This window comes from Zootermopsis nevadensis, unplaced genomic scaffold (genome assembly GCF_977971745.1).
Source record: "Zootermopsis nevadensis isolate Lab colony 2312 unplaced genomic scaffold, Znev_1.0 Znev_ptg000019l, whole genome shotgun sequence".
In the NCBI taxonomy this organism is placed as follows: domain Eukaryota; kingdom Metazoa; phylum Arthropoda; class Insecta; order Blattodea; family Termopsidae; genus Zootermopsis; species Zootermopsis nevadensis.
Window position 1 is genome coordinate 11,233,853 of NW_028259151.1, and position 25,295 is coordinate 11,259,147.

The 25,295-nt window shown below is 38.0% G+C and overlaps 3 protein-coding genes across 8 annotated transcripts; 1 reads left to right on the forward strand and 2 right to left on the reverse strand.

Annotated features, from left to right (window-relative positions):
• Positions 1–903: 903 nt before the first annotated feature.
• On the reverse strand, positions 904–2,660 carry LOC110841227 (protein YIPF3). The gene has a single exon (XM_022086566.2). It carries the CDS (start codon positions 2,300–2,302, stop codon positions 1,589–1,591), a length of 714 nt encoding a protein of 237 aa, XP_021942258.1. The 5' UTR covers positions 2,303–2,660; the 3' UTR covers positions 904–1,588.
• Positions 2,661–2,783: 123 nt separating this feature from the next.
• On the reverse strand, positions 2,784–5,407 carry MED9 (mediator complex subunit 9). Its single transcript, XM_022086570.2, has 4 exons — positions 5,266–5,407; positions 4,952–5,057; positions 3,691–3,841; positions 2,784–2,923 (listed from the first exon to the last, which is right to left on the reverse strand). Exons 1-3 carry the CDS (start codon positions 5,364–5,366, stop codon positions 3,701–3,703), a joined length of 348 nt encoding a protein of 115 aa, XP_021942262.1. The 5' UTR covers positions 5,367–5,407; the 3' UTR covers positions 2,784–2,923; positions 3,691–3,700.
• Positions 5,408–5,441: 34 nt separating this feature from the next.
• Mrgn1 (Mahogunin ring finger 1) lies at positions 5,442–24,587 on the forward strand. Of its 6 annotated transcripts, none has more exons than XR_015535782.1 (14): positions 5,442–5,670; positions 5,752–5,870; positions 6,652–6,893; positions 7,892–8,076; positions 8,647–8,804; positions 9,296–9,430; positions 10,574–10,705; positions 11,707–11,867; positions 12,930–13,032; positions 14,198–14,359; positions 15,489–15,747; positions 16,161–16,276; positions 19,730–19,882; positions 23,223–23,360. XR_015535782.1 is itself a non-coding variant. In XM_087351344.1 (13 exons), exons 1-13 carry the CDS (start codon positions 5,583–5,585, stop codon positions 23,481–23,483), a joined length of 2,121 nt encoding a protein of 706 aa, XP_087207470.1. In that variant the 5' UTR covers positions 5,442–5,582; the 3' UTR covers positions 23,484–24,587. The 6 variants fall into 6 exon arrangements, 2 of the variants coding, with proteins under 2 accessions (XP_087207470.1, XP_087207471.1); XR_015535783.1 differs by having other exon boundaries at positions 15,489–15,708; XR_015535784.1 differs by lacking the exon at positions 19,730–19,882 and having other exon boundaries at positions 15,489–15,751; positions 23,223–23,363.
• Positions 24,588–25,295: the final 708 nt, after the last annotated feature.

Consider the following 25,295-nt stretch of genomic DNA (forward strand, 5'->3'; position numbering starts at 1 on the left):
ATTTTTGATATAGTCATGCTTAGTTTCAATTGAAATTAACTCCAGGATTTGAGTCACCACTAGTACTAATACTAGTCATTATTTGATCTTATTGCTGTAATTTATAAATATGTAAACTACATCCTAGAAGATCCTTACATGTGCATTAAAAGCGTCCTTGAAGTTCATCATTTTATTTATTACTTTAAGCTTAAGATAACTACAGTATGTCATACAGTTCAATTTAGCATTTACTAAGATTGTGTGCCACCTTAGGATGGTCTCAAGTTGACGAAGCGATGCAGTAAAAATAAAGCATCAGTTAAAATAAATTGTATTTGGAATAATACTTATTGTAATTATACTTCTGTGTAAATTTATTTATTATGTTCTGATGGATTTCAGGGAGTTGAATGTGTGGTAAGGTAAAAGGCACATGGGGGGGGGGGGCAAAAACACTACAATTTTTTTTTAATGTTGGCACTAGATGAAAGTGAGTAGTAGCTTTAATCACACATCAGAATATGGCACATTCTTCCCTATTCTTAAACCATACCAATTCACAATAAAAATTCTGTACAATTACTTGGTCCCTTTGATATTTCTTGCTTCACCCAGTCAGCATTGTTTATAGCCTTCGAACCTTCTAAGGACTCGTTATGCATTTCTTGCACAACATGGTCAAAGAGAATGCATACAGGGAAGGAGTCCATATGTTTACCTGTTGTGTCTGCAGAATACCGAACAGAATTTGTTTACATTTGGGCTTGAAAGCCTGCACTGAAAAGTTGTCTGGCAAATTTAATTTTGACTGTCAGTTCAATAAATCCTCCATGTTACATTTAAACCTGAAATTAAACTTTATTTACTTCCTCAAAAGGGCTCATTGTTCATAAAATTGGTAGGTATAATGAAAGAAATATATGTGCTTCACAAACAATTGTATTGGCTTCTGGCTGAAGAACATTAGTACAAATCGTGAAATAGTCCCATTTTTAAGGTACACGTTTCCTACAAACAATATGCAAGACACACAAAAATTATACTCTCAGAGTGCTCCATGTACGTAGATCTCATTAAGACGAACCTTTATTTGAAAATGTTTTTGATGTGGTAAATATTTAATGAAGTACAAGGAAAAGTAATTCCAAACTACACAGTGATTATCTTTGCAGCGGTACAAAGCCTACATTGTACCTGGATCCAAACCTATGGAACTTCTCTTGGAGGTCATCAACAAAAAGAATGGGTGGGCTAGTATTTATTGCAATCATGTTACAATAAATATAAATGTGTATTGTTTTTGATGATGCCTTCACTAAAAGCAGAAACTGTCTTATGCTGATGTTAGCAATGGTTAAGGAGTAGCCTACATTTCTGAGGTGCATTGGACTATGCTGCGCTTAATGGTAGCGTGATGATGACCAGGAGAAGGGACTGACAGCTTCATGTGGGCTCTGAACCACTTTAGTAGGGGTAGGTGCACTCCTCACATTCTTGTTGAAGGTCTTCATCTAAAGACTGACTGCAAAGGGAAAATGGGCAGTGATTTGCTCTGAAGAGTCAGCTGCTACATTGATTAACCTATAGGCAAACTGCAAAAATGGAACTACAGACTTGTGTCTGTCTGCTCAGCGGCTGCATACACAAAGGTTCTGTGCATGTAAGCAAAATGAAGAAACACCAAAGAGAGCAACTGTAACGTAGCCACAAGGCTACATACTAAAAGACGTGCTGCAGGGACTGGGATTGATGCCAACAAGACCAGTGCTACCCTAAGAGCACTCAGCCCACCAAATATAGCTAATGAAAAGAAGAAGAAGGCATTACTCGCTTCTTGATAAAAAAACAGCGATACAGCAAGAGTGAAGACATGACCAAACATGCCATACCCTAGCAAGGCTGTCATCTCAGTAAGAGTCACTGTGGCCTGGCAAAGCCAACCAAGAACATATGCTGCTACTGGCATCAGCACAGAATAAAGTAGTAGCACTTCAGTAGGTGTTGTACTTGCAGCAGCAGAGGGTACCTTTGAGGCATGACCATAGTGCAACATACCTGCCATAAGAAGTAGAGCAAGACTTGGACCCAAAAAGTCTACATACACACGCCTATATTTTTCACCTAAGAAGGGAGGAACTAGTGATACAAAAATTCGATGTAGCAGATGTGCAGGGGGAACCATGAAATGCAGTTTTACAGAGCTTAACAGTGTCCGGTTTGTGGCCGTGCTGTTGACTCTCCACCCATTATCTACATATCCTCCACATCTTTGATCATTGCCAATGAATATCACTGAACACCTCTTCCCACCACCAATCATTCTGATCACAAACTTCTGACAGAATATGGCAAGGTAAAATTAATTTCTATCTTGCAGTGGAAACTTAATTTAAATACATGCATACAGTTCAACAACAATTTGTTATTTTAAATTATGAGAGTTTGAGACATTCATAATACTAAATATTTCACATTCACTGTTAGCATTATTAAGATCTTGTAGGTTTCTGGTCATAAACCATTCGTGAGACATGTACCTCTCAGATTAATGTCAAAGTTCCTTTATTTTCATACACTATTGAATTTTTTGTCTTAATGCTTAAGCTCAGAGCTACTACGTGACATGTCAAAGACCATCTTCCTCTGAACACAGTCACCGTTTGTTCCAATTGCTATTACTTCTGCTGACGCTTTTTTAGTTCTTCACTGGCTTCTGCCATCTCCTTGCGAGCATCTTGAAGCTCAGCTTGAAACCTGGCTACAAATGACCTTAATCTTTCAGCACCTAGCCGTGGATTTGAAGCTGCCTGTTGGCCACGTGTGAACAGGTACACCACAAGTTGAGCTGCACGACGGATCGGATAGGATTCAGCCAACCGACTCACAACTCGTTCATTGTTGGCCAAATAACGGAAGAAGAAGCGCAGAACCATCCCACTCGCTGCATAAAGTTTAATCATTTATTTGTTAAATACAATGATTATTATTAAAAAGGAAACATAAGACAAAGTATTTAATATAAGTAGGATTTGAGGTTTTCATGGCAGTCAGTCCAAAGATGGCTGTCTAATGGGTCATTGTGCTGTGTAGTCTGGTAGATGTTTATGAATGTATCAGAGGTCCTTGTTGCCTCAATCTTCAGGGCAGTGAACCCTGATAAAGGAGGCAGCAAGGGCCTCTGAAATGTTGGTGAAAGTCTACCAGACTACGTGGTGTAACAACCCAGAAGGCAGTTATCTTTATTTAATGTAAATACTAATACTTCAAAAGAAACCTACATATATATATATATATATAATTGTAAGTAATTAAAATAAATGTAAAGGTAGAGGTAAAGTTGTCCCTGGTGCTTAAAAATACTGTACAGGGGAGTGGAGATATAGCTCCATGACCCAGCCACTTCACCCTCCATGAAAAAAACCTGGTACCCACTGGAAAGTAAGCTGGGTAGGCCTCAGACCTGGTCTAGACGTTATGAAAGAAAAATATCCTGCCCTGCTGAGAAATGAAATGTTTCCATACTAAACTCCTACTCTTGTTTTATGCCATCTGATCGCAACTTTTGGCCAGCCCTGTATGATCATTTAGATCAGGTCAGAAATATCTGCCCAACACTGCAACCAATTCACTATATAAAATAATACTGATATTTGCCATTCAACATAAAATAACAACAGTACTTGATACAGCTTTCTTAAATACACATACCTTACTACTTTTAAGATTTTGGAATGTCAAAAGTACACATATGTCTATACTTCAGCAAAAGGTCTTTCTTTAATTGCAGCTGTTTTCTCAGAGTTTCAAGTTTCTGGAGTTGCTCTTCTTTGCTATATTCCACGCCAGGAAGTTTGCGGATCTGTATCAAACACATTTTTGGTTACTTTAAACATAGTACAGATTTAATATTGCATGGTGATATATTTGCTGTAAAATTGGTTTTCCATTTTACTCTCTACCCACACACACTGCAACTGCCATGACACATGAGCCTTAAATTTATATGACAAGGGGCATAATCAAAGAGTTTCAACAAGAAACGATGTCAGAGCAAATTATACACAGACTAAATACAGCTAACTTGAGATGCACATGTACCAGAAAACTGGGACGAGATTTAATATTATCATCACTTAAGAATGTGTACAACACAGGAATACCAATGGCTATATTAAATGTAATATACAAGGTGATCCTCAGAGTTCTTACACTGTGTAATATTGTGGCTGTACACCATTTCAGAGGAACACACTGCCTCCATCTTTCACATTACTGTGAAAACTTCAAATCATACATTAAATGTGACATAACTTTCGGTTGCTACAAATGCAAGCTCAAGACACCGACAAGTTCACTGGACCCAACATAAGAATGAAGTATGGGTTCATGAGATTTGGAGTCGGTCTACACTCGTCTGTCATATGTCTTGATAAACTTATAACCAGGAAATCATGAGACATGTTCTGTAAAATATCAATATTACGTATCTTTCCACTTTAAAAACACCTAACCATTTGACAGGCTAATTAACTGGAAGCATAATGCAAAGTTTCAACATCAAGTCATTGCTGGATACAGCCCTTAATTAGCTCTATTTCTCATCTTCAGAAACCATCTCTTAGATATCATTCCAAATGCCTACTTTCTAAGAGATCCAACCAAAATTCTGTAAGCAGTTTGTATCTCCCCTGACTGAGATACATTTCCACACCACTGAAACCTCCTCTTATCTACTAGACAGTCCTCAATGACCTGCAAAAGTTCCTTGTAATGTAACAGTGTAGTTTTATAACCAAACATCTTCATGCATTGTTACTCCTGCACCTTGGAACTCCATACTGGAGGGGAACCCTATGACTGCTAATTGAATATATGCTTACAAAGTGCCTACACAAAATGGACAAAAATAGCAGTGTATTCATATGAATATAAGAACTCGCGTAAGTAATAACGCGCAATATCTCAATACCTGATTCCGTGCTTGATCAAGCTTTCTCTGCAGTTCTAGTATTTTCTGGCTTGTATCCTGAGACTCCCTTGCTTTCTGGCTTGTATCGTGCGGGTCTCGTTCAACACTGAAATTATCAGTTTCCCATTAATGCGAGTTTGTTTGAAGTTGATTGCACAAAAAATTAAACACGTTCCCTTATGAGCTAATTTAGGACAATGCAATCTATAAATAAAATAATATTAAAGTGTACCACGTAGCAATTTAACCGGGTACTTCAAAGACGACAGAGAAATGCAAATACACTTTTGTACACACATCACTTAGATTCGTACCATCTGATTATCTCATATATGAGTGGTAAAAATTCTACATCGACATTATCAACTGTCAATTGAGAAGATAATACAGCACCATTCTGGTCTACTGATTCCATAATACCATTACGCTTTTTCAGTATTACAAATGACTAACGTTGCCAACAGGAAATTTAGGTGTAGATGGAATGACTTGGCTGCATTGAATATCTAAGAACATCGGTTGTTATAATCTGTGACATAAGCATCAAGGAGGCAGCTGAACGAAAATAAAGTTTGTTTGACAGTGACTTTTGTGCTTAGAGTTTTTGTTTATTTGGCGAGCCAAATTGAGTATGGGAGCCTTAACAAGCAGACAGCATGCTGGAGTAGAAGAGGTCGATGTTGTATCAAATCATGCATATAAATATCCGCCAAAATCAGGTATGTTAAGAGTTTTAATTGAGTTGTAATTGTATAAGTCTTGGCACTGAAAGTAGCTAATACACCATTCTTCCTATCTAGGCAATTATTTTGGGAGCCATTTCATCATGGGCGGAGAGAGGTTTGATACTCCACAACCAGAAGCCTACTTGTTTGGGGAAAATGCAGATCTGAACTTCCTAGGAAGTAGGCCTACCCCTGTAAGTAATGTTTTTATACCGTAAGGGTTGCCAACTGCCACAATTGAGTCGGAATCGTTAGAATGTGTCATATTTCAAAAGTAGTGATTGACATAATGTCAATTTATGAAGCGATAACGTTAACAGATTGTTACAAAGCAAGTGACAAGGATGTAGAAGCACATTCAAATGTTGGTTAAAATTGAATAACAATAATGGAACATTAATGTAATGATCTACAGTTATAACTGCATGCTGTGGTGAGGGGGGGGGGGGGATCTTCTGCATAGGGAATCCCTGGCCAGACAGACAACCACACAAATATGTGGAAGAATCTTTGGTGAATATTGTGCGCTGACAGCACATAGCCAAGCAGATGTTGAACACCTCACTTATACAGATATCATTTATCCCAAAGAACTCACATCACAGATACCATTCAGAAAGGTTAAAGGTCATGTTTTGATGGAGCAGCCTCTTATAACATTGATTATAGGACAACATTTACGAAGTAAACGTCTAGATCCAATAACAGACTGAATTTGCAACTTCTTAAAGTTTTATAAATATTTCTGGGAAACGTAACATAGTATTTTCAAACAGGCCATGGCCATCTCCTGCTCCTGTAGCCTTCACGCTTCATAAAAATCCTTACATTTCATTTGACACCAAATAGCCTCCATAGTTGCCACATCATTAACCTACCAATCAGTCTCTGTGGGAGTTGAATTATAATTTTAGTGTAACCTTAACTTTTCTGTGCAGGATACTGAATATATTTTTGGGAACATTTCATTTTTAGTTCCCGTATCCTCCACCACAAGCCAATGAGCCAACAAAGACATTGAAGAGCCTCGTTAACATTCGAAAGGAATCGCTGCGATTTGTTCGAGTCCCAGAAAGTCTCAGTAAGTGTGGTGAAAATGATATAGAAGCTGCTAAATCTACTCAGTTCAACATTGAATTCACATTTGATTGTGATGCTCGATGTGCAATCACTATCTATTACTTCTGCACGGAGGATTTCATGGCAAATGGAGTTGTGTGAGTACATGCTTAATTTTATTGTATTTGCTACATGGGAACCTGTAACTGAATGAATCTTTTGGTAGTCACTGATGTGTTGGTTATCAGATCAGACTGACAATATCTATAATCAAATTACACATGTCTGTTTAATCTTTAACCCTTAAGTAGGCTAAGCACATGTATGCGTGCCTGGTGGGAGAGTGTGTATATATGCGCGCTTCATAAAAAATAATGTTTCTCAGTGGGCTAAGCTCATATATGCACACAATTTCTCTCATGCCTCTAACGAGTGTTCTGCCATCTAGTGATTTTTTTTAACTCAGTGGTGCTGCTCTAAGTCATAGTATGTGCACTTACACCGAGATTTGTCTACTAGTGTGTTATGTTGGCAGTCACCTCATTTGACCACACATCTTTCAGGTGGCATAGCAGGCTTATGAAAAATGAACTGTCCTGACTTTTACATATTTCTTTAAGAACACAATTGTGTGTGTACCCCAGTATAACAGGGGTTCCAACACATTTCAATAGACACATAATGCAGTATCTTAATCATCTTTTGTGGTTGGTTGGCCTCAAAGGTTTTCAGACCTCAGCCTGTTTGATTTCCACATGTGAGGTTGCATGAATATGAAGTGGACATGAGATGAATTGCATTGTCTAATTTTAAATGCCGTGTTCAAAGTAAGCCGCACTAGAGTTCTTGGTAGCGTTATATGTTCAGTAGGAAATTGAGTCCAATGTGTACCCAGGCTGAAGTTGGTCACTTGGAACACTTTATTTTAAAATGAATTGTACAGTGTAAGAACTTGCTCACTAAAACAGTTTAATTATGTGTAAATAATCCTTGCACTGTAAACTCTCTAGCGCTTTAACTGTTAAGAATCGGTCCCATGTTCACATGTGCTATGAATGGCTTCATATGTACTCCCCTGAAGGACTGACGTACTCATGAAACGCTATGTATATTTATCCCCACCTCCAAATATAACACTGATGTGTTGTTATTTCAGGTACACGCCTCGTGATGCTTGTATGAACTCTGAAACATATCATTATAAGCGTGGGGCAAATCAACAGTTCTGTCAAGTGTCTCATATTTTTGATCCAAGTCAATACTTGGAGGAAGAATTAACATACACTCCTGACCGAGATTTGATTCCTATAGCAATCCACTGTGTTGCAGAAGAAGGGGAAGGTAATGAATATATAGAAAATGAGCATGCCTTTTAGTTAAAGTAGGATTTGAGGCTCTCACAGCAGTGAGTATAAAGATGGCTGTCTTCTAGGTTGTAGCTCCGCGTAGTCTGTTATAAGTTTACTTCTACCAGAGTACATGCCCACATTCTGCTTCTAAGGTGCTCTCCCATGTAAAAAAAGTTTTCTCTTTTACTCAGTCCATTACAGAATGCAAGTAAAATTAATTTAACGTAGTGTTCAGAATGTGTACTGTGTTCGAGAAACACGGCCCCTGTTATTCTGTGTGCACTGATTACAAACCAGATCACACGTTCAGCTTGTGCACTTCAGTGGTTGCTATTTTGATTATTCAATCATTTAAAATAAACTTATACCCTGAATATGCAGACATTGAATTCCTCCAAAACATGATATGAAGCGAGAGTTTCAGTACAATACATTTTTTTCCTGCATACAATTTACAAATGTTATCATGCTTCCTTTTCTAAAACCATAACAGAAATATTATGAGCTACTGTATACTGTTTAATAAACTTTGTTAGGATTTATTTAAGTTTTTCTCTTTCAGAACCACGGCAGTCTCACACAACAATTGCAGTTGTAGACCGCCATTCAGATGGGACATACATCCTCAAAGCATTGAAGCAGAAACTGTTTGTTGATGGACTATGCTTTCTTTTACAGGAAATTTATGGCATTGAAAACAAAAACAATGATAATAATAAGGTGTGTTCTTACTGTAACACTGATGATATTCCAAAAATAATCGTATGCATGTGATTCGGTTATTATTAACTTTTATTTCAGCTCAAAAATGTAACTTAGTTTATCCATTAATACCTGTATATAACAACGTTTCAAAAAAATATTTTAATTTAAGATGGTTGAAATCACTGTGCACTTTAGCATGTTTTAAAATAAGGAACTTCATGATTTAGACACATCAGCTGGTATTGTTAGAGTAGAGTTTACTTTGTGGGCAAGTAACTTAGATTGAAGAGGCAAGTAATGTGGGAAAGCTCTTAAAAACAGGAATTTGTGCGACTGAGAAGGAGATGAGAGGATAACATTAATATGGATCATAGGGATACAGGTTTTGAGGATGTTAGGTGGATAGAAGTGGTTCAGAATCATGTCCAGTGGTGTGACTTTAGGCTGATTCATGACCAGTAGTTGTATATTGTGTCAAAATATGGTGAGTAATATCTCTGTTTCAGAGTGCTCTGGATGAGGATACAGAAGATAATGGGTCAGAATGTGTGATATGCATGTGTGATGTGAGAGACACTTTGATTCTCCCTTGCCGACACCTTTGTCTGTGCAACTCTTGTGCCGATTCTCTTCGCTACCAGGTTGGCTATGTGTAATAGTGGCTTTGTAATTGTTTATAAATATGTTCTTGCTGTATTTTCATTAGTCACACACAGAAAAGCTGCAATATTGCAGAGAAGACTGAGGTAGTGTGCAAAATGTGAATGAAAATTTGGTCATGCCCTCTCTGGTAAAGGCTACCTACTTCCGCTCTATTCTCTGACGTGCAGTTTACATGTATGTTTAATTTTTAGAATTGGTTTGTATGCTTAGAAACTTATTTCCACAAATTTTGTGCTATGAATTTCTATCAGAAGTTCTGAATCTGGTTAACCTTAATTCTTCTTAAGAATTGTAGTGTTTTATAAAAATGTAAGTGTCTACAATGTAAAATTCTGCCTAAGATAAGAAGCTGAAAGTGTTGAAAATTAAGTATTTTTCATGATCATGCCAAATCTTACCATTCAACCTTGGAGAACCTGGCTAATTGGTTTTGCATTGATAATCCAATTTCCTGGACAAGGAATCCAGATGCAGACCAGATTATCATGAAGTGATTTAGATTGAGCTTCATCCAAATATCATGAACAAGGATGATGGTTTCTCCCTGAGGAGGTCATGGAATCTTCCCATTTTCAGAATGAATGCAATGCTTTCACTCAGCACTCCTGTGCCCATGGTCCTTATGATGGCATTCCATTATAGTTGTCCCCTGTAGGACCTACCCTTTTAAGAGCCTCTTTGTCGGCCAATAATACCCTTTTATCTGCTTTCCCACTGGGTGCGGTGTCTGCATACCCTCTTCATACCATCCTCACTCCCACCAGCCATTCTCCCATTGCTGTTCATAAATTTATCCTCTGGACCACCAATTTACCTTCTCGTTCCTCTCCACCACTCAATATCACTCTTTCCCATGGACCAATGTTCCTCACAGTGCCCACCTTAGAAACTGAGATCTGTGAAGGAGTTGCACTTTTCGTGGCCAGTGTGCCACATTTCCTTTCTTCCTTTTGTCTCCGTTCTCTTTGGCCATCTGCTTTTGTAAGCACCTTACATCCTCATCCTGACTCACTTCAGCTGGAACATGGAAGTGATACATTCCTCTGAAACAGTAGTAAACACCTACATCTCACCGCTTCTCAAGTCAGAAGACACAGCATCTTTACTGTTGTATGTTTTAGGCAAATAACTGCCCCATTTGCCGAGCGCCTTTCCGGGCTTTGTTGCAAATTCGTGCACTCCAGAAGTCTGCTACAGTTCCTCAAGGGGCCATCTTACCTCCAGAGGTAACCAACGAGCTGGGACCTCAACAAGTTAGCGACCTTTATTATTTTTATGACTTAAAATTTGCATTCAGCTTCTTATATGTTTATTTCATACACGAGACAATAAAACTGCACAATGAATTACTGAAGTGTCAGAATTAAAGAAAAGTTGTTTTTAATAAAATGTATTCTCTGAAATACAATTCTAAAGACATAGTGTGCATATGTTTGCTCACATGTGCACCCATATATTTGTGTGTATATGTGAGTGGTAGAGAAATAGAAGTAACATGAAAATGCAGAGAAAACTTAACAGCTTCATAATTTTTTTATCCTCAATTTTTAATCAAATCAAAGAGGGTGGAGTGGATAGAATGTGTATCATACATGGGGTAAATGAGGAATGCACATACAGATTTTATTTGGAAAATCTGAAAGAAAGAGGCCACTTGGGAGACCTTTGTACTTGGAACAACAGAATTAAAACTAATCTGAAACAGGTGTGTGTAATGGATTCAACATATTTTAGATAAAGACCAGCAAAGGACTTGTGTGATCACAGAGGTAAGCATGTGGTTCCGTCATAAATGTGAACTGTCTTGATTGGCTGACTGACTAACAGTTTCTCAAGATGGATATCTTCTTGGAGGTAGATACTTGAAAAATTCTTATCAATTTAAATTTGGTTCCAGTCATTCCAACCAAGCATCATGTCTTGCTTTGTAGTTGTGAGACTCTGAGTTCAAATCTTGGCTAATATGAGTTAGTCTGGGTTAGTCTCTGCAACCTGGCGTGTGGTTGTTACTGTTACGTGTTCTTGTCATTATTACTCAGAACTAACTGGAATACACTGTAATGTTTGCGTTATTGTTTATTATCAATCGATAAGTGTGTCTACATACCCGCTGTTATCAAAAGTGTATGACGTCAACGTGGCATACCCACTTGTCTATTTATCTGTGATCTGAGACTTAAAATGAAGAGTATAGAACTTACAATGTTTTCAGTACAGGGAACATATCTACAGGAAGTTTGTTTTAATTCAACAGGGAAGTTGTGAGAATATTCCTGCTGGCTATGAGGCAGTATCGCTCATTGAGGCACTCAATGGCCCTTGTCCAGCTCGGTCTGTACCTGCAGCTCCTCCGTTGGATGTTGCTGAAACTCCTGACCAGGAAGTAGCTGTCCAGGCAGTGGAGGCACTCAACAGGTGTGGAAACTCTGTTTTTCTCAGTGTTGTTGATGTGCATAGAAATGTAGATGACGTAACTTCACACTACATTATGCACTTAATTTGAATACACTTTAATTTTTTTTCCTGCGTGTTTTAATGTTGATAAAGTATCAGACTGAGACCTCCTACACAAATTAAATTGTTCTGTGATTATTTTAACATATTTTATGCATTGAGTATGATATTACATGATACCACAATAAATAAAATATCCATGTTACATGTTGTTCAAGAAAGAAATATGAACATGTAATTAAATGTTATGATTTCTGTCTGCTTTCTGATTAATTTAAATATTCATTCTACCAGTTTTGTGACATTTATTTAGTTATTTTTACTTGCCATGTCTGCCTGATTAACATGCACATATGTTTTGAAAGGTTAAATTGAAGAGGGAAGAGTATTTCCATATCAGATGTACAAAATTCATATGTAAAATACAGCAAACAACAAAGATGAACTGAAAGTAATGCCTCCCCACTCCAGTTTTAAGTGGGTTCAAGGATATAACAAACAAGAAATCTTATAATATAGTTTAGACGACAATATATATATACTTTTCTACGTAATTTCCCTCGGCCGCGATACGTTTACACCAGTGATGAATGAGTTCTTTATATCCATTCCAGTAAAGCTTGGAGTTTTGTCTGTGAAGTCACTGGCTGATTCACAGTGGCTTTAACTTTGTCATCAGACTTATGGTGACTTCTGTAGAGGTGTTCATTAAATTTAAGAAAAACATGAAAATTGCAGTGGTTCTTTTCAGGGCAATTTGGTGGATGAAGCAACATTTTTGATTTCTGATCCTTGGATGCTTCTGATGTTTCAACACTGGTATGAGGTCTTGCCTTATGGGAAGTTTTATTTATTTATGTTGTTGTGTGTGAAAAATGTTGACTTCACCACGTTTGTTTGGGGGGGGGGGGGGTGCCCATAAACATTGAAGCTTCGCTGCAAAATTAATAAAAGATAGATTGTACTTTACTTGTAATGTACACAAATAGAAATTGTGGACTGTATATTTGTGTTGTTTGCTAGGTCCAGTACTGAGAGAACTCCGTCTTCAGTGAAGCAGGCATCCAGTCCTGAAGAATTTGCAGTAACCAAGAGTCCTAGAGGCAGTGGATGCCACACTCCAGAGGTATGACCTTTAATTAACTTCAAAGATGGCTTTGTTAAGAAATATAAAGGATCCTAAGCCTCTAGCAGTTGTTATATTCTAGGTGTACAGTAACGTTCCGATGACGGAGGCAGTATGACCTCTGAAACGTTGGTTAACATCGACCAGACTACACAGCGCAACAACCCAGAAGACAGAAATCTTCATGTCTCAAATTGACCTCATCTTTGGGCTGGCAATGGTTACTGTAAAATGTCAGATCTAGACCTATTCAATACTATTTCTCATGATACTGTCTTTGAATATATGAAATATAATACAAATTATTAAATCCATTTCAAAGAAAATCGTAATTTGAGCCTTGATTTAAAGAATTTAAACATTTAAGATATTTGGGTTATGTTTCCAGCACACCTGTGCACAGTATACACAGAGCAGGAAACGAGAACGGCGTACATTGTGCTGTAAGTGGCATGCAGTACAGTTTTGATTCTTAAACAATTGAAGGATGAAAAGAACTTGTTAGTTTACCATGGCAATAAGAATGTGTGTTGAATCTTCAGTGTAGATAATGAAGTGTCATTTGTATGAAGCGTGACAAACAGCCAGACTGATGGGTTACTAATCTTCTCTGAGTGTGGGGTCATCTTTAGAATATGCGTTCTGACATTTCTCTGTTTGCCTGTGACAGGCGTGTGAACATCGACAGAAACCATTTTCTGCAAGTCCTTTGAGCACTGGTATTACATTGTTTTGAATGTCTTGAATTTATGTAAAATGTGACTGTTAAGGACATTATTAGTTTCTGGAACAGAACATAAAATAATCAAATGAGGGAAAAAATGTAATAATGGTGAATGTCCTCCTTTCTTCCATTTTTTCTTCTTCTCCTTCAAAAAATCACTTCACTGAAAGTACTTTGTCATGATAAAAGTTCCAGTTCGCTAATCATCTTGTCAGTTGATGCTGTATAGTCTGAGATATCGTTATTTAGTATTAATGAAGATTATGTGTTGAAACCACGTTCGTATTTTATGAACATCGAATAGAATGGTCAGTTTTTCTAATTTTATAAATTCTCATTTGTATCACTGTTGCGCTGTGTTTCGAGTATAATGTCTTTGTCATTTCGGGTTAAGCGATGGTGAGAGACTTATCTACTTTGTATTGTTGCTGGGCGTTGCAGTTCCGGATGTCCGTACTTCTGGCCAGAGAAGAGGAGAGTCACAAGGATCAAACAACGAAGTCGCCGTTGTTAGTACAGCACTGCAGCCGTGACAAGAGTGCACTCAGACCTCGTGACACAGTGAGACTTGTCAACGAGAAGACTGTAATTGATCAAGATGAGGTAATATTTAATCCTTTGTTTACACTACACACACACATTTCCAGTGTAAATCACATGTGTGAACTCATTAATTTTAAGTTTCAGCTCAAGATTAGTCTGTGCCTTGAAATATTTCTTAATATTATGAAACTTTTAAAGTTATTTCATAAAGTTTATCTGTCACGGACATACAAAGTGGATGCATTTATTGAAAGCTAAAAATCCCTTTTACTGGCAATTTCATGCAAATTATGTTATACTACATATGATTTGCTAACAATAAGCAGTTTTATATTTCTTGTGTTTTAATCTAGCTAATTATACAACAGACTTTGATGCATTTATTTAAGGTCAGGACATGAGGAACTGATGCGAGCATTGTGTTAAACATTTAGTGCTGCCTCTGGGCATTGTAAATTCTCGTAATTCCATAGTTCATTAAGCAGACCTGCCAGTATAACAACCAGTGGCCTGAAAATAGGAGTGTGTATATATATATATATATATATATATATATATATATATATGCAATAATTCAGACAATTCACTTGTTAATGGCAAGTATGAAAAATTATGCTTAGTAAATGCAAACAATTGTATATGTAAATATAAAGCTAGCCAAAATGTGAAGTAATTTTGTCAGTGGCAGTGTCTTTAGTGCATGGAAAGAGGGATGGCATGTAAGAAGAGGGACGTTCTGTTGATGCATTTCAAATGCGAAGTGCAGAATGACCCTGAGGACCTTCAAGTTATGTATTTCCTCCCAAATACCTATGTATCAGCACATCATCTGGTGTGTAAAACTTGTTTGCTGGAAGAATTATCGCATTACGTAGGAAGCAGTGCAAATGGTTCCAGAAGGCTGGAGCTTCACCTGATTTCAGTTGCCTGTGACTTATTCATCAAAGGAGATTCTGACATGCAGATATTTTTTGACAAGGAGAGGGAAGACTCAGATCACATGCAATGGAGTGACCTGCAAGGGCCAGTGGACTTGTTGTTTTTCATACATGAAAACTGAAAATATGATGTATACTGTGATTTAGTTTTTCACTGACTTCATAACGAAACGTTAGGAGCATGAATTGTGTAGTGGTGTACAGTTTTTGTGAGATTTCTGAACTGATCCTATGCTTTGTTTCTGTCACAGACACAAGATGAAGACAGTGAAGCTGAGAAGCTATCTCCACTCTTGGATGTAGCTACCAGTACTGACCCTCTACCCCTTGACTCTGCAGTGATACCACATGATGATGATCTTGATGATGATGATGATGATGATGATGGTGTTGATGATGATGATTTGGAGCTGAAGGTTGAAGTTGGCCAGGGTGAGGATGAACTAGCTGCCATGGCTGGTAGTAGTCAAGGTAAAACCAAGTGCCTCCAGCATAAGGAACAGAAAACTAGTGAGTGAGTTAACATTCATGTATTTAGCTTAGAAAATGCAATAAATACATTGTATTTATAACATTAAGCACATTGAGTAGGTGGATTCAGTGAATTGTAGCAGAGGTTAATCGCAGCATAAATAGTGTGTATGATCACTGATAGGTGGCATCAGGGGAGATGACATGAGTCATCACAGAGGATCATGGGTAGTAGTGATGTCATGGCAGAGGACGATGTTTCCACCTCATAACTGTGAGCATCTGTCACATTGCTATTACCAATTGTAGGAAATTAAGAAGTGTGGGTTTGGACTAGCCTGTGATGCTATAACCTCCACAGCCTAATTTTATGAAAATCGAGTCGTTCTTTTAAGACTTGAGGCTTTTGCGGCAACTAAATGCAATAATTTCACGTCTGTGTTTCCTGGCAGTTGCTGGAGGGGGTGATGCTGACACGGGGCCAGTGGGAGCTGCTGGGGAGGACTCGGACTATTATACCCCGGAGGATCCGGCTACTACCATACTGAGTCCGTTGCACGCTGATAAGGTTGGTGATCATGCATGAACAGCGGAACCACGTAAAACAGTCTGGTCCAGTTCTTAGGTGTGGACTGCATGTGTATCGGACTTCTCACACAAAGAGTGAACATTTTTCTGCCACATACTTTTTGTAGAAAGAAATGGTATCTTGCAGTTTTTCATCAATAACAACTGTGACAGTGACTGAATAAACAGCAGGCAGTAACCTAAGTCAGGTTCTTAAAATGATGCAGGTGCATTTCTTTTGAGCCTTCTTTATTCATGTCCAGTTTTTTTAAACAAAAAATATAGGGGGGTGTTTTCTCCAGGTGTCAGTGTAAAATGGTCATTTTTGTAAGATTTCAGGGAAAAGTAAGTTTTTGAGAATTATTTAAAAAATATTAGTAACTTTTCCTTGATATTTCCTTCAACTATTAGTTTTTTGTAATGTATAATTAAAACCTGTTGAAGTGGTTTAAATGATTTGTCAGTTCTGATAATTTTCCCCATGATCACAAAATATTTTGCAGTAGAACATACTGTGACTGTGATGAATGTTACGTGTATGCCTAGGCTTTGATAGTAATAATTCATTTAGTAATTTTATTTAGTGACCCATGTTACCTCAGTGATGGGATAGATTGCTGGTATGGTCATAGTAATTTTTATCTTTGCTATGAATTCCTGAATGGCTTTGGGATTTGTGTGCCTTGTTACCCAGTGGAAACAGTAATTTTCTTTCCTGGGAGGTAAATCAGCAACATCATTAATGATTGGTTGAATTTTTGCTATTTAATGATCTTTCAGCTGCAAGTGTTATATAGTGTAAGTTTGGAGAATGTTTTGGGAAGGAAGTGGTTGTGGTCAACTTTTCCAGTATATGCCTGCATGGTCTGAGGAGAATTGACATTATAGTCAGTTTCCAGAACCTGAATAAGGAGCAGGAGTGTTAAGCTCCGATCTGCACCACTTGGTTCAAGGAATGTAGAGCTTGTAAGCAACCTTGCAGGCTTCAGTGGTTTGTTGTACCATCTTGTGTCTTGGGATAACCTGGTTTCCTTTATGAGATTTCTTTACTTTTCATGTTCGTTGTTTCACTTGTTACTTACATTCTTATAGTCATTCCATTGGATCACTAACTATGTATCTCACTGTGCTAGGTAACGACCCTCGTAGTGCAGGCTCGTCCTTCAGAAACTGATCATTAGTAGAGTCTCTGATTTTGTGGACCTCCTGCTCACAAGAGCCCATCATTGGATTGTGTCCTGAACCATTTTAATCCAGCACATCCACTCACACTTTTGCTTCATATCCAACTACATCTAGGTCTCCCAAAATGTCTCTTTTATTGAGGTTTTTCAATCATAATTTTATTCATTTGGATGTCAATTGATCGGAAATTCATATTGATATCAGACTAATTTATGTTGATATATTGTTTTAGCAGTTCAAGGTTTATCAAATTTTGTGAGTACCTGAACAAAATTAAATCTTAAACTTTAACATTGCATATAGCTTTAATTTATCTTCCTTAAACATGAAGAGTAGCAAGTTGAACTTTGAATAAAAATTTGTTCTTTACAAATCAGTGATGATGAGATCGGTTGATTTTGTGGTTGGTTGATTGGGTGGTAGTAGTAGTAATAGTGGTAGTAGTGGTAGTAGTACTAGTAATAGCAATAATAGTAGTAGTGGTAGTAATAGCAGTGTTAGTGAATGTGTTCAGGAATGGAATGTGTTTACATTTTCGTGTGTCAAGTGGGAGGACCAACTCTTGGCCACAACTCCTGCAGTACTGAATAGGCAGTCACGTGACATGTTTGTGGCTGGTGTGGACAGGTACTGTTGAATAAGTTATGCAAGTGCTGGAAAAGGTTTGTGTTGGCTTTTCAGATTCAGTCAACACATTTTCCAGATTTCTGTATCTTCTAACCTCCCTCCCTCCCTCCTGAAGAACCTTCGTGTTTTCATCCTCATCATTACTGGCATTTAGCAGTTTTCTTTCCTTCGCTAGCGACTTGCTTCAGTTTTTCTTCACTTTTATTCTCGGTGTCCTTTTATTGGGTTACCGACAATCTACTTGTATCTGAATTTTCTTCAAACATCACATCTGTTTTTGTTGTTATAAACCTACTTTCCTAATTGATCGACCTATAATGTGAACAAGTTCTGTCTTCATTACCTTTCTTATTTATTGAATAAACTTGGATGCATTCGCTTTTAATTTTATTGCATTTATTATGTTATTGAACAAAACTTTAACACAAGATCGTGCAATATTATTATTCTCTGCCCTCCTCCTAATACCCCTAAAATTAAAAAAGGTATTTTAATTGCTAGTGACCCTTAATTTTTGTGTTGGTTTTTTCTCCACGGCTTCGTATTTTAGAAATACATCTAAACATCCTAAGTATTCCATCTTGTTGGATCCTCCTGGGTTAATTTTTCTGAGGAATCCACATTTCATTCTACACTTCACTGAGCTTTTGTTGCCCATTTTGTCTTCAGTATGTCATTGTTTTTATCCATTTTAAAACCAAAGTTCATTAACACTTTACTGCATAACAAATTTGGTGTGAATAATTTCTTTCTAACCCATGCCATAAACAGTACTTATTATTCAAGAAAATGGACAGCTCATGACTCTTTGGGCTAGCCACCTCAAGTTTTAGATATGTCACTTTGAGGTTAATGGTCATTTTGTTTTCCTTTGTGAATTTGAACTGATAACCCTTTATGTCTCTGATAGTATAATACATAGGTTCAACACTGTTAGCACTAAAACTATCATTTGATATGATCCATTTCCCATTGTCATAACTGTGTGTGTGTGGTTCATCTTACTTTTGTTTTCTCATCTCCTCTGTTCTCCAAGTGGCCAATTTCCAGAAAGTTTTCCCATTAAATTTCTATGTGCATTTGTTGTCTCTCTCTCATCTGACATGTTCAGCTCTTTGTCATGTAATTTTCACTGTTGTGGTTGTAATGAATGGGTCATGTAAGTTACAAAGTTCCTCATTATGTAATAAACTGAAGTACCCAGTTTATCGCTTCTGAGCTACTAATATAATAATTCAGCTCAGCCTCAAAATCACCGTGGGGGCAGCAAATGAGAGAAAGCAGTCATTTACTTCCTATAATTTTTCAGCCTTTCGTATGATATTAAAATTGATTCTCTGTGCTTTTTTTTATATATATATATATATATATACTTGTACAGGAAGATGTTTTTCTATGTGTGTATATAGGAGTACTCCATTTCTGCTGAGGTTTTTCTGATATTTGTGACTGTTCATACATTTGTCCTCACAATTTCTTTTCCCCCTCCCTTGTACGTTATAGTCCTGTCTGTTTGCCTGTAACTTAATTGCACGCCTGTAACTGTAGCTATCTTCTGTTTCCTTCAGACTCTTTGCTGTTTTCATTACAATATACTGTGCCTTGTAAGATGAAGGCTAGGATCAGCCTACTGCTATTACAGGTTCATTTAACGAAAGCGGAGGCTGCGGACTTGTATTTGAATGGTGAGAGGCAGGAGGACACGCTTCCTCATGTCTGTTGTTGAGGAGAGTTGGTGAGCAGGATGTGCACTGCCTGGTTTCACTGTCTTGATGTCTGCAGTTGATCAAGTCAGGTGTGAATTACCTCTCAGTCCTTACACATTGCTGTGAAATGGCATCCTAGTCAGTTTACAGAAATTAACTCTAAGCCAAAACCAGGGCTTCAGCAGTACACGTCTCTTAGCCGCTTAACAGATCTAATTGCATTTTACTGTACACACTTGTCTTTTAGGCAGTGTGAAGTCAACATGATGACCAGCATTTGATTTCTAGCAGGGGCAAGGATTTATTCTCTTTGCCATTGTCTGGATTGGCTCTGGTGCCCTGATGTCCTCCTATCCAGTGGGCAACAAGAGCTCATTCCCTGGGGAAAAAATGGCCAGTGTTTGAAGCTTTCCACCCACCTCATACCAGGATTAGGAATGCATGGAGCTGTTACCTCCACATGTTTATGGGATGTGCATAATTAAATGCAGGGACGTTACCTTACCTCAGTAAAGCAGCGTGTCGCTCATTCAGCACAGTATGAGGGGTGTGGTCTGATTAATATTGTGGGAAAGCCTGATGTCCAGGGTACACCCCAGGGCTGGTCTGAGCATGGGTTCAAAGAGAAAGTTACGCTACTACAAGGAATCAGACCCTGGTCATGCTTCCTGTGGCTTACACTTAATTAAACAAAGGTTGAAAATGTACTTCTCACTGGTACTTGTTAAGTGAATTCTGGTGAGTGGGCAATCACAACAGTATTTCTGAAGCCCTGGTCAGGATTATATTATATTATGAATTCAGCATGTATAGTGCTTTTTTTTTCCCCTTGAGTGTCACGTTTTGTCATGCCTTTCTGTATGAGCATGTTACCTATAAGACACATTATTCTGCACACTATACTGTTTTGGTGAAAACTTTATCAGACCAGGGCAGGAATGAATGAATTTTTGAAGCTGCAATGAGAGAATCAAAAAGAAAAAGACAAATGCAGCGCTGAAGTTCAGCAAACTCTCGAGCAGATTGCCTGGTGCTCGTAAGTTTCCATAAATCACCCCTCAGAAATGATTTAGTATATTAAAGAGGCATCTTACATAAACTACTAATCATTTATTTATATATATATATATATAACTTCGGAATGTTGAAAAGTGCTTCACTCACTAGTTAACATATTGATAAAATTTAATATACTTTTGCATAATAATGGGTAGGTCTCATAGTCATCTAATTTGTGGCTAATGTTATTGTCTTTTTTTTATTTAACTCCTTGTAATAATTTATTAACTCAGTCTTCATATCTTGTCCTTCATGCTTCTTCTGCACAGCACAGCTTCTTTTTTGTCACATTTGCATGACTGCAAGGTCACACTGCAGTCCATATGAAGTCTAGCAATGGCATCATAATTACATTCTTCACTCACTGTTATTGTTCATGTGATTGATTACGGAGTCTGTGATGGTTGAACATGTAGCATGCATGGGGGGGGGGGGGATATTCATATAAAATTCTGGTGAAGTATCTACAAGGAAAGAGGCAACCTGAGAGACCTAGGTACTGTAACACCCTTGTACAGTGCCCCTCTTTGTACCACCACCGTTGTATTGTGCCCAAGGAAGATTTTGGAACATGAATTGCGTATGTAATTGTAAAGGGTCTACTAGCCAATATCCACCAACATCTGTGACAATACACATGCACCATTAAACATAATAAAGTCCAATATACGTAGTGCCATGCAATTTTATTTCCACTGGTTATACAGACAACTGTGTGGAATATTTACATGCAAACTTAGTGTATATCAGCTTCTTTATTGGAAATAAATTCTATTCAGTTAAGAAACCACTTACAGCATTCTTGCCTATAGGATTTCATGTCTGGATAACTTCAGCTAACATTCCTGCATAATCAGCGAGACAATTGAGATATCCAAAGAGCCACACAGCTTTAACCACGAAGATGGCCACAGGCTAAGCAAAGCCAGGAAAACCTGGCTTCACCTGTTTTCCCCAAACCAATAACCCTACCAAGTCCTCAAAAAGGGTTGCCATTCCCTTCCACATAATTCACTATAAGGGTTTTCTGTCCAACATGGTCACCGCCTCTCAATATTCTGTCATCCCTTTCCTCAGCCACATACTCCTCTCTTGTTGCATCACTGCCTGACCCACATAAGGCCTTCAGAACTTTCTCTCTCTTTCCCCCCCCCCCCCCCCCCCACTGCATACCCACCTTGAAAATGGCAAATGCAGTGTTTGCCGAAACAGTGGTTAACACCAAACATTCAACATGGCTGTCACCCATAAGCCATACTTATACATCTTTAGAATCTTGGGGAGAGTTGGCTTGTTATTTGGGTTCAGTGGTGTACATGGCAGCAATCCACATCTAGGCAGTTACAGTAAATTAATCTCGTACAGGAAGAGGTGTGGTTTGAAAATGCAAACATTACAAAGAATAAGATGCAAGCATTCTTGTAGGACAATTACAGATCCACTTATTTTCTGACAGGGTTAGTTGACTCTTCCCTAATGAAAGTGTTTTTGCATATGTTCTTTGAATGACTAACATACAGTGCACGCGCACGCACACACATTTCAGAGTAATACAGTCACCAGACTGGTCACAGGGTAAGGAAGTTAAGTACGCACAAGTGCAGGTGTGAATAATCACAGTTGAATTTGTGTGTTGTGGGGAAAAGAGCAGTGGCAAGTAAAGACGTGCGTCTGCAAAGAACAACGTTCTGGTGCAAGCAATGCCAGCCATTTCTCCCTTTTATGAGGAAGGAGAACAGGAAGAGCAGTGGAAGTACGGCATGAATTTATTATTTGTATTTCAGATCCAAATATAAGGGATACATACTCTGTGGTATTTTATTATGTAGAAGTATTCTTGGGTGCTCAGCCACATGAGCATGGGATTACTTCCCACAGTTTTGAAGACTTTCTGCCTCCATCATCAGAGTTGATGTGATGTCTGTTCTGTCATTTCAACCATTTCATTGCTCTTTGCATATTATTACCTTTGCCCTTTCACGTTTTGTTTCATCTGTTTCTGTCACTGAAGCAACCTCAGGGGTGGGGGCATGGATTTAAAATTTATGACAATGTGGAAACATTGGTGAAATAATTGCTGGAAGATCAGGACACTAACTTTTGTGGACAAGGAACAGAAAAACTCATCTCAATAAGTGCCCCATTCTTCATGGAGAGGTCATGTAGATAAGTACTGTGTGAGTCATATAGTGACGTACTACACACATCAAAGATTTGCTGGAACATTTCAAGATACACACCTTGTAAAGTATACTTTCTGATCTGCCCTTTTAGAACATACGCTGTTGTAGTGATCAGTAACTTTACTGTATGTCTGTATAGGCTCATAGGCCCAATAATTTATATTCAATTTTCTGTTCTCTCTTACAGGAGCGTCCATTTACATCAAGTGCACCTTCATCCAATGCGTCATCATCTGTGGAAAGTACGCCAGGACGATGGATGCCGGGTGTACGAGAAGGGCTGATGGGCATCTCCCTTCCCAGCACACCACTGAGTACAGCAAGTCATCTCAGCAACCGTTCAAGTGGCGATAGCTACAGCTCTAGCAGTTCAACGAGACAGCTTTTAGCAGCTATGGGTGGTCATCATGACCACACCAATAGCCAGGATAAATCAGTGCAGCTGTAGGTAACAGTGTCTGTAACGTGACTTCATTTGATTTGTAATGGAGTTAGTTGCATGCATATAAGGATTCCAGTACACATGGATTGCTCAGTAATGTGGCTGCTGTGGGCTTGATGACCCTCTTTGCCAACATACTGCCCACCATATCCAGTTCGGTGGATACCAAGAGTTTTTTTCCATACCTTAGCACTGATGTCATAAGTGCATGGTGCTGTGCCACTTCCCTCTCTGTTTGTCCTCATAACATGGTATTTTATTACAGGGAAAATGTAATGTCAAGGTTATGAATGCCCAGAACTGAACATTAAGGACATTTTACAATCTGTAGTAAGTGTCGTTGTGTTGATGGTCAACAATTTATAATGTGGCTATTCTTTAGAAAAGTCCACAAAGTTTACAGTGAGTTTGAAACTCCAGCAGATAGAGTCTCATAGATATAGCACTTCAGAAAGATAAATGAGGAATTACTTTCATTAACCAAGTAAGGGAGAAAGAATAGTCTGTAGGATTTGAGGTTATCACAGCGGTGAGTATGAAGAATTCCGTCTTCTGGGTTGTTGCGCTGTGTAGTCTGGTCGACGTTAACCAACGTTTCAGAGGTCATACTGCCTCCGTCATCAGGTGATGATGGAGGCAGTATGACCTCCGAAACGTTGGTTAACATCGACCAGACTACACGGCGCAACAACCCAGAAGACGGAATTCTTCAAAGAATAGTCTGTCTACATGAGGCAGAGGTTCACTGTTTGAAAACAAACTCTTATTTGTCAAATATTCTGCCAAATGAACTTAACCGTAAGAGACTTATTTCATTATGTACGTATAATGATTCATTTAGTCTATAATAAGCTACTCTCTACTTCAGGACAAAAGCCTAAGACAAAAAGAAAGTGGTAAAAACATTTATCTTTTCATTGTCAGTGAAAGGAACTATTTACTTGGCCATGCATTATCTTATGTTTATTTCAATGTTAACATCTGGACACTATTGCTGAATTTCATCCTTGGATATTAAAGTATATCGTGTGACATCGTTTCTTACAGGTAACTTCTTGCATAACTTGTAGTGTGCTTTCTTCATTATAATAAATGATTTAAGAAATATAATTTTGTGGTCCATCAGCAACTGGAGTAGGAATTCTGGACTGTCGTGACAAACTATGGTTAGCAACCCCTTCATATATACACATTCATGTCATGTGTCCAGTGTCTGAAGTACGTTAAAGGCTGCCAACATGTTTTCAACATAATATTTGGATAATAAATCAAACATTGTTCTTAATGATCAGTTTCAGGATCTAAAATAATATAATTAGAAGAGAAGTATATTTCATTATTTTGAGACTTCATCTTGTATGGCCGCAAGCTGTAGCTTATTTAAATTATCGGCAAATCCGGAACTGCCTTGGTGATGCAAGTCATTGTTGTCGTCATCCTGTCATATAATAGGTCGTATGTCCTGTTATATGCTCTCTCTTCAGTGGCCATCCTGAACTTCTCACCCATCCAGGTGTGTATGCAATTATCTGTTTCCATTTTTGGTTTTTCTTTACAGTTAGTTTGGTATTATCTTACAAATTTGATGACTGTTGATTCTACTCGAGAGCCACTGGAGGGTAGTTTATGTTAAGTTACATTCTGTGAAGTTTCTTTGTTTATTTTAGGTAAGGAAAGTTACCTTAGGCTAGATGAGATATTGTTAGGTAGTTTTTTAAGTTAGGTTTTGTTTGGCCAGTGTAGGTTAGTTAAGTTAGGCAATGTCTATTTGTCAGGTTAGGAAATTTTATTTGAAGTTAATTTTACTTTGCAAAGAAA